We start from the raw sequence: 9,434 nt of genomic DNA, 5'->3' as shown, positions 1-9,434 counted from the left end.
TCCCTCTCACGCCCCCCCCCCGTAGCCCCTCTTCTAATGCCGCTGCCACCCAACCTGAGTGCAGCCCTGCCCAGCCCCTGCCAGGAAGAGCCTGGCGCCACCCCAGCATGCAGCAGCAGCTTGCCCTCACCCTGCACAGAGCTGGGCAAACACCCCCTCCCTCGTGCTGTCCTAGGGTGTGTGCAGCAGCAGGAAATGCCTGCACCCCCTGGACAAGCTGCTCAAATCTCCATCCTGTGCCCTAGCCCCACTCCCTTCCTCGCTGCAGGGGCCTTTATCTGTCTCGCCCCCCCATGCCCCTTCCCCCACAACAGACTTACCAACCCAACCTGGCTGCACTTCTGGCTGCCTGCAGCTATGCACATGCATGGGGTATTTATCAGCCACATCAGCCAAAATTAGCCAGTTGCCGACACTCTCAATTTTGTAGATTGCAAGCTTTTTGCCTTTGTCTGTACTTGTGAATGTTTAGGGAGCCTCGTTCAGCACTGGGAATCCTGATTGTTACTGTAACAGAAATGCACACATCATTACATGTATGTTTGATAAATCTAGTGCAAGTGGCAGATAGCATCTCCTAAAATTTATGGGAAAATTGAATTTTTCATATAGAATTGCATAAAAATTAACTATACAAAATGTTCCTAACTTTAACCAACTATACCTATAGGATTTAACTTCATCAGTAAAAGGAATCGCTGTATTAGTGAAAAGTCAGTCAGACCACCTTTGCCCTTCCAGTGGATGTTCCATTGCTAATCCCTTGGATACCTGTGACAGGAATGATAAGCTTGTTTATTTAAAGCTAGAGCACACTTCTGTATGGGGACAAGAAGAACAGGCTCATAAGCAATACAGTCGGTGAGAGAACATTTACAAAAATTGCTCCATATGTCTGTTTTTAATAATATTAATGTTGACTTGTTCAGCACTCTACAATGGTATGTAGGATTTGTCCAGTTTTACTTTTTTTTGCTTATAGGTACTGTTTTAATTTATGGTAGGTTTTCATGGACGTTCTTATGGAGAACAAATGAACACGACTGTAGCACAGTTCTTTGAAATGCAGAGTTTTTTTAAATTCTTGAACACTTTTTTTCTATAGTTTTTGACATTTTAGAGGATATTCTATAGTAGGTAATAGCATCTTTTTATAGGTCAGATGTTGGATGTGTGTTATGAAACAGCTCTAGATAAGGCATAATCACTTGTGTACATCTTTGCTAGAATGCTAAATTTGTAAAGATTTCATTTATCTCTTTTAAATGCCCAATTAATCTAATTTAATTAAAAGCAATTTTATTTGAAAGGAAATCATATAGGATCCGTGGGCTTCAAAGGTCACCTAGTGCAACTGTCTGCTTATGTGAAGTATGTGCCTATTCTCAATATATCACTAATGCACTTTTCCTAATCTGCATGGGCGACTGGTGCTACCTTAGTCGGGGAGGGCATGTGCATCCCCCAACAACCAGTCAGCGACCCGGGGAGGGGGTCCCTATGTGGTCAATCTTACTGGGCTGAAGGGTCCCCCCACAGCTGATTGTGAAGTGGCCGCAGCACTCCCAATCCCCGGCCAGCACTTGCAGGGGGTGTACCGGCACTCCCACGTGGCCCCCCCTGCCCATTGCCTGAATGGTGAGCGTGGCCAGTAAGGGGGTGCACTAGTGCTTTCAGGGGGTGCAAGTGCACCCCAGTGTACCCTCTACATATTGCCACTGCTCATGTGCATTACATTTAGTACCTCTGGGCACTCTTACATGTGCTGCAGGGGTGGTGGTAGGGCACTTTAATTTAGAAAGCTCCATGGCGTCTCATGTGTCAGCTTCCCCTCGCTTCCAAATGGTGGCAGAGGTGTTTAAACTAAAGCTTGTCTGATGAGCTAAAACGAGCAATCATCCCTTCGCCCTCCAGATATTACCAGTTGATTTTTTTAAATTTGTTCTAACTTTCCAAGTGTTAAAAGTCAGACCAACTAGTTTATAATTTTCCCAGGTCCTCCTTGACAGAAACAAACAATAGAAGATGAGGTGGGGAGGGCAGTGTGATACCTCTTCACACTTCTGCAATCCTGCCTGTCATCCATGAATGTGCAAATATTGCCAATGACTAAGTTGTTTTCCTCTAGCTCCCTTAGCACCCTGACATGAAATACAACACACCCTGTTACCTTAAATTTAATTTTTTTTCAAAAGTTCTCTGGTACTTTCTTTAAGTTATTGTTCTTTTCATATTTATCCAGATGTAGTTTACTGCTCTACCCTCAAAAAGTCTATACATTTTTGACATAACATGCAATGCCTCCTTTGCGTTTTCCATACCTGTCATTCAGGAACAAAGCATGCCTCACAATGTGCATATTCCAGTCACGGGAATTATCCCACCAAGTCTGTGATGCCAGTTAAGTCATAGTTCTTTTTAGGTACTATGGCTTTCATTTTGGCCTGCTTGTTCCCCATGTTTCTTGTATTGGTATACACTTTGCAGAGATGCTTTCCAGACTGCCCTGCTGTTCTTGTATCTTCTAAAAATATTTTAAGCCCCTCCTATGGCTTCTGACCTCTTCCAGGATTAGGTCGCATCTCCCAGTCCTTACTCCTTGATTCCAGTGTATGAAGTATGTTATATGATGGCGGGGAGAGGAATTGAGATTCTAATAAAACAAAAGAAAATAGTCAAATTTTAAAAATTCTTTAGAATTTTGCTAAGGAGCACTAATGACTCGGTCCCTGGGCAGACATAACATTTGAAGTATTTTAAATGACAAGCAGACAGACGCATGTGCCCTGTGAAGTGCTCTAAAAATGGTTGAAGCATTCCAAAAATGACGCTGAATGAAACAGTAGCTTTCTGCTTCTAGATGCATGTTCATGCTCAAGTGGAGCCTGAAAGGGGGTTGCTTGGTCCTCTAGCATCTCGGAGTAGTTTGTTCTCCCCCTTTTTCCCTGTGGGATAGCGGGCAAAAAGCAAGGCAGACAATTAAACGAGTACTTCCATGTGTACTTAAATGTCCTTGGCAATCTCTGGTGCTCCAAATTGGAGTGGAATTTGGAGTGCTTCATATATGCATCTTTTGCTTTTGAGATCTGTTGTGAGCTATGTAGTGTTATGATTGAACAAAAAGTTAAAAGGAACTTGTCAATTCTTCTTTTAACAGAGAAATTAGGGGTTATTCTCTACTCTGCTACTATGCTGATGTATGAGAATCTTTAACATTTTAACAAAATCTATTGCTGTTAATCTGCTATTTAATCTTTGTTTACTTTTAAATACAATTTACTATTCATGAGAAGTCTCTTTATTGACACCCCATTTCTGACCATAGCAAAGTCTACATAAATCTTTGTTTTTTAAATATGTGCGTTATATATTTTTAAATTATAAAATAGCAAATGAACTGTAAATATGTTGAGGAAGAGGGGAAAACATGGGACCATTTCCAAAACATCTTGTAGTAACAAGCAAACTATTTTTAAATAGCATATAGTGCTGTGCAGAAAAAATGATAATTTGAAGCTTTCAGTAACTAAACTCAATAAATATGACTGACAAAGTCAGAAGATCATGCTCGCTCAGTACCTTTTGTACTGGTAAATTGTGGCGACATATGGAAACTGCATTGAACTTTGCACTTAAATATAGAGGGTCATCCTCTTTACATGTATGAAGAATAGAGCATATATTCCCAACAGTTGCAAGTCTGTGTATCAAAAGACTATTCTGAGAATGTGCAAGTTGCATAATATTAACTGAACAAAACCACTTAGCTTCAGTTACCATGTTTGACCAGACATAAGAAATCTTTTAATTTTAACTGTCATTTCTGTTCATATTCAGTGTAATCCTGCATTTTATAAATATTTATCCAAATACAATTTTATTTTACATTCTGTAGTTTGACACTAAATATTTAACTAGTGAATTTATTTTTGTTATGCAGACAAATATTAATTCAAATACTACAGTGTAAAGGTACTGTTGTTTGCTTCAATGCAAAGGATTTTCTGAGAACATTACTCCATGTTTACGGCAATGAGATCTGCTGGAAACGAGGTAAGATGTTTTGGGCCAATCTTCTGTATTCACCAAATCCTCACTGGAACAAAAATGTATTAACAAAATATACTTTATTAACAAAACATTTATACAGTATTACTAATAGCATAACATTAATGTCGTTTATAATGACACACTTGAATCCGCTTGGCACTCTTTCACTGTTGTTGGATTCCTGATGGGTATTCTCTAGCCTGTAGCATCTCCACTTAAAACACTTCCTTGGTGGTAACTGAGAATTACCTTCACCATGTTCCATTCGTGTAAAGTTGTGAGACTTAACCTATATATCTGTATGCCATTTGTCCTTTCTTGAGCAATATTTCCTTGGAGCATGACATTCCTGTAGACTACTGATACATGGTATATTCAAGTCTCTTTAGACCACTTTTCAAGTATTTGGTCCAATGCTGGAATTTGTGCTTAATCCAAGGAATCATAGAAAATTGGGGTTGGAAGAGCATCTAGTACAACATCTAGTGCAACCCTCTGCTCAAAGCAGGACCATTGCCAACTAGATCATCCCAACCAAAGCGGTGTCTAGCCAGGTCTTGAAAACCTCCAAGGATAGAGATTCCACCACCTCTCTGGGTAACCTGTTCCAGTGTTTTACTACCCTCATTGTAAGTAAGAAAATTCTTCCTAATATCTAACCTAAATTTCCTTTGAGGCAACTTAAGTCCATTGCTCCTTGTTCTGTCATCTGCCATCACAGAACAGTTCAGCTCCATCCTCTTTGGAACCCCACTTCAGGTAGTTGAAGGCTGCTATTCAATCTCTGTTATCAGTCTTGTCTTCTCCAGACTAAATAAGCCCAGTTCCCTCTTTCTCTCCTCGTAAGACATGTTCCCTAGCCCCCTCACCACTTTTGTTGCCCTCCACTGGACTCTCCAATTTGTCCACATACTTTCTGTAGTGGGGGCCCAAAACTGAATACAGTAAATGTATATCTTCCAGTACTTATACCTAGCAATATATCCCCTCACATTATCCTCTTCTTGAGGATGCCTCTGGTAGTTCAACATGTGTGTTTTGCATTCCTACAAGCTTTCTATCCTAAATCATATGTCTTGGCCGGCAGCCTGGGAAGTCTCCCTTAGGTTAGGGATTTTTGTGACTGGAGAATATTAAAAACTTTAGGCTTTTTTAGTATCTCAAACTAAGAATCCAGTTCATGTGGTTTTTTTTGAGAAAGTAGCACAACTCTTCAGTAATTATACTTAACTAAATATGTTCTCTGACTAGATTCTTGCTCATCTACCTGCGTTCTTTCAGACTTGAGAAGGGGGCAGTATTATCAAAAGTGTTTTTTTTCTGATGGAATGCCTCTCATTTATGAATATTCTTTTGGTGTTGGTTATGTTTAGAATTTAAGGATTCCTGCTGTTGAAGGGAATTAAAGGGGAACGCTCCATAGATTGCTCAGGCGCTGGCAGCTTATCTCAGAATAAGGTTAAACTACTAGAGAGTCAGAGACCAAACTCTTTGAGACTTAGTGCAGCCCTCTTAAGACCTTCCCTAAGGACTCATAGGGTGCCAGAGTAGCAGAATTAGAAGCAATTATCTTGAGTGTTGGAGTTTGTCCTTCAACTTCAAATTGTTGCTGATGCTGCTTTGAGAAGTAAATTATTTTAAAAGAATATTGAGGTTGCAAAGTCAAACACTCAGGTTAGGAAATGCCAGATACGTTCCCCATGGGGATCAAAGGTATCTTGTTCCAAAAAAGACATACTTGCCTGGTGACACTAAGATGTTTCTTTCTGGAAAACTGCCAAAAACTGGGGGTGAAGAAAATATAAAAAGGCATTGCTCTGCTGAACTTGGGTATACTAGCTGATGGCCCAATAAACTTGTGCTATTTCATTTTTGCATATAATTTTAAAGGCATTGCATTGGATGAACTGACATTATTGACTTAGTTTGAAAGAGAAATTCCCCTGGAGCAAGCAGGCTTCAGTTCAGGATGGAATAGTTGTGATCAAATACTACTTGCCTTTACATTATACATCGAAATGGGCTTTCAGCAGTGTTGGCTCAGACACTACTTACTTGCCTTGCTGGTGCTTCTACTTCACCGTTTCTCTAATAAAAGCCACTGTGCCTTCTTATCCCAGGAGTCTGGGGTTGCAGTTTTGATTAAGCTGCCTGCCATGCGGTTATATTGATCTTAATGACTTCAGAGGTGTTCAGTCCAGTCACAGCCCACCTTCAGCTCTCTGGATCTGGAACTCAGTGAATCTCATTCTAGAGTGAGATTCTGGGGCTCTACCTTCACCTCACAGCCCAGCCTTACACCTTAAATACTGTGTTAAATACCTTGTTTGGGAAGTTACTTGTCAGCTGTCACACTCGACTCTAGCTTCAACGTCTGGTTGCTCTATGCTTTATGCCCGTCCTAATCTTGTCTGATTCTTCCAACCCAAATGTCTGCCACACAACATTGCACTGTCTCCCTTGGTGTATGAAATATATCAGCTTTGCTACTGTTGCATCTAAGCCTTATCTAAAGGGCACATTGCCGTATCAGTATTGCACCTTTCCATAGGATCTTCAGGTACTTCAAACTACTACCTAATTCCCAAACTATCAGGTGCAACTGGGCCACTCTCTAAGCAAGTGCTCATGGGCATACAAAGTGCTTAGTGAAGTGCTTAGTGCTGAGACGTGAAGTGCTTGTGCAGGCAAAGGTTAATCCTTATCTTCGTTCCTGGTTAGGAGTGACTGCCTCTTGCAGTTCATTCAGCACTTTCTAAACCTTAGTTTTCAGGTGTCCCTTCCGTCTGTCTCCTGGCAACAGACTTGAAGGAGCAAATTTCTGTTCTTTTCCTGGCTCTGAACTTCCCCTCCTGCCCCATTATGCCCTCACCGGATCCTTAGGCCCATGGGAAGGTTTCTGTGCCACCTCTTTCAGGGCTCTGTACCAGATTTCTGCCCTGGCGCAGGCCAGCTATTTGTTGAAAAGGGGCTGCCACCTCATTGCTCCACTGGTAAGCTCTTCTTTAACCCCTTTTTCTCATTCTCTTCACAAGCAGAAATTTAAAAGTGGCAACTTTTGCTACCCAATGGGTGCGTCTACAGGTGATGCTACATCGCCATAGCAATGTGCTATGGTGACGTAGCATTGACGAGCAGGAATCGTGACACCACAGCTGTCACTGTAATGATGTACTCCCTCTCATGTAGTGTGTTGCTACAGTGATGTATTAGCTAAAAATAACTTTGCACTGCTGCCATGCCGTAGTATTAAATGATGGTGCAGTAACAATGGCTCCATAGGGGCATGTGTAGATGTGCCCAATGTCATTCATTTTATTAGTGGATCTTGAAATCATCTGCTCTTACATGGTTGCCAGTACTTGCATACACATTCCTCCACCTGTCATACACTGAAAAATATTAAATACCAAAGTATTAAAAAAATAAATTCTGGCTCAGCTTATATTTCCAATTCATCAAGATATCAGTCATCTACTCCCAGTTCCTTTTAAGTCTTGCCAGTCATTTTGCATTATGGCAAAACTTTAATGGCAGATAATATAACTAGAGAAGAAACTTGAAAAGCAAATGTAATAAATGTCAAACCTGTTTTGCTAACACTGACCTAAATAATGTTTGACAATGGGTTGCTATGTTCAAGCAGTTTGCACCGAAGTTTGATTTTCAGACATGTAAGCTTTACTACTTGTTTTCCCCAATCTAGTGGGTTACTAGAAAATTATGTCAGAATAATTAAGCATCAAATGATAGACTGTAAGGTCAGACGCTGTTAAATTACAGATCAGCACTAATGAAAAAATTCAGATCGTCACCTGTTGACATTTTAGCAGTCAACAGGAATGTATGTTATATTAGAAACTGATGTTGGCAGCTTTTCCAGCTTCCACAGGATAAGGAGAAATAAGGGATACTGAGTTTTGGGCAACAAGCGCAGCGGGGTAAGATGGGTGAGCCCAAGAGCATGACTGCCAAAACAAGTGGACTTGCTGCCTTCTGATAAAAGTAATACTCGTATCTCTTTCATGTGATTCTCAACACATGCACGTCTTTAGATATGCATACCTCTTGTGTGTGCTTGGATGTGGAAACTTTTGCCTTAATAGTTCCTGTACAGAGTGCATGTATTCTGCTCTTCCTTTTGCTCTACAGTGGTAGCATAAAGCATGGCGCACAGTGCCTGCTTCTTGGTTGCGCTCAGCAGCCTTCTGTTGGGAATGCTCAAGATGCAGCATTTTTGCTGTTCATACTGATAGCAGGTTTTTTTACTTTGCTCTTATGCATTGATAATTAGATTCTTTGAACTTGTTTTTACATTTGTTCTTTGATAATTAGTTTTTCGTAAGACAGTTTTCATTTTAATTTACTGCCTTTGTTCATTTATGTTGCTTTTTGGCATTTGGAAATGTTTTCGACTTGTTGGCCTTCTCTAGCACAGATAGGTCTCTCAAAAGATCAGACCTCACTTTTGCTTTTAACAGGAATGTCTTCCATATTTCCAGGTTTCATATAATGACTTGTATGAGGGAAATGGAGCTATCCCTGCTAGTGATTTGCCACTACTGTCTGAGAACAGTTCATATTTTGGGGAAGTGTTCATTTTAAAAATCTTACACTTCCCAAAACAGAAAGGACAAAAAGGCTGGACTCCAGGCTTAGCAGCACAGTAAATTCAGGACACTGCCAGGCACAGAGACCTGAAGAGCTCAGGTTCCCTACCCTGAAAATCATCTTCAGTACTAGAGAAGGTGGACTCTGGTGAATTTAAGCCTAAATGTAGCTCCAGGAGGAAAATCCCTGACTTGTTCCTCCTCAAAAATATTTTCTTATCTGACTTTGAGAATTTGCAGCTCCCAGTGGACCTTGGAATTGTCTTAGCATGGATTATTTAGCACTGAGGCACAAGTAAAGAGAAACGTACTGCCTCAGTGCTACAGGAGCGACAGGTTTCCACAAAGGGAGTTTGAGCCAGTTAGAAATCGCCATCACCACCACTAGCATTGGGCTTTTTGTTGGTACCCACATCCCAGCATTCATGTTGGTTCTGTTGAAATGTGGAGCAATGTAAGCAACTCTTGACTGTATCCGGCCCACCAAAGCTGATGCCACTTGTGATGCTGCCATTCTTCACAGCACCGATGCTTTCCTGGTCCTGATGGAGCCATTCATTGCTGTTTTCATTTGCTGTACTAGCACAATAGCCTATCCAGGCTATTGGTATTGGACCCTGTGTTGGAGGCTTATCAGCAGGGATCCAGGTTTCCCATTTCCCACAGAAAAATGGAGAAGACCATGGATTTCCCAGTTTACTTGGTGAAAATGTGGATTTTCCCTTTTAGCAGGGAAACTCTGGATTTCACTCTTTTGCAAAGAGCTGTGCATGC

At 41.0% G+C, this 9,434-nt stretch overlaps 1 protein-coding gene across 3 annotated transcripts in view; it reads left to right on the top strand.

Moving 5' to 3' along the window:
- The window catches only part of POLN (DNA polymerase nu), a 315,827-nt gene that overhangs the window by 19,078 nt on the left and 287,315 nt on the right, over positions 1-9,434 (top strand). For all 3 annotated transcript variants that reach the window (XM_019526104.1, XM_019526103.1, XM_019526102.1), the window contains exons 5-6: positions 671-861; positions 3,941-4,053. In XM_019526104.1, the coding sequence (XP_019381649.1) occupies positions 671-861; positions 3,941-4,053 (304 nt within the window). The remainder of the gene's footprint in view (positions 1-670; positions 862-3,940; positions 4,054-9,434) is intronic.

Source organism: Gavialis gangeticus, unplaced genomic scaffold (assembly GCF_001723915.1).
Source record: "Gavialis gangeticus isolate Ggan-Ray unplaced genomic scaffold, GavGan_comp1, whole genome shotgun sequence".
NCBI lineage: Eukaryota > Metazoa > Chordata > Crocodylia > Gavialidae > Gavialis > Gavialis gangeticus.
Note: the sequence above shows the minus strand (reverse complement) of the source record. Positions and strands in the feature narration are given on the sequence as shown.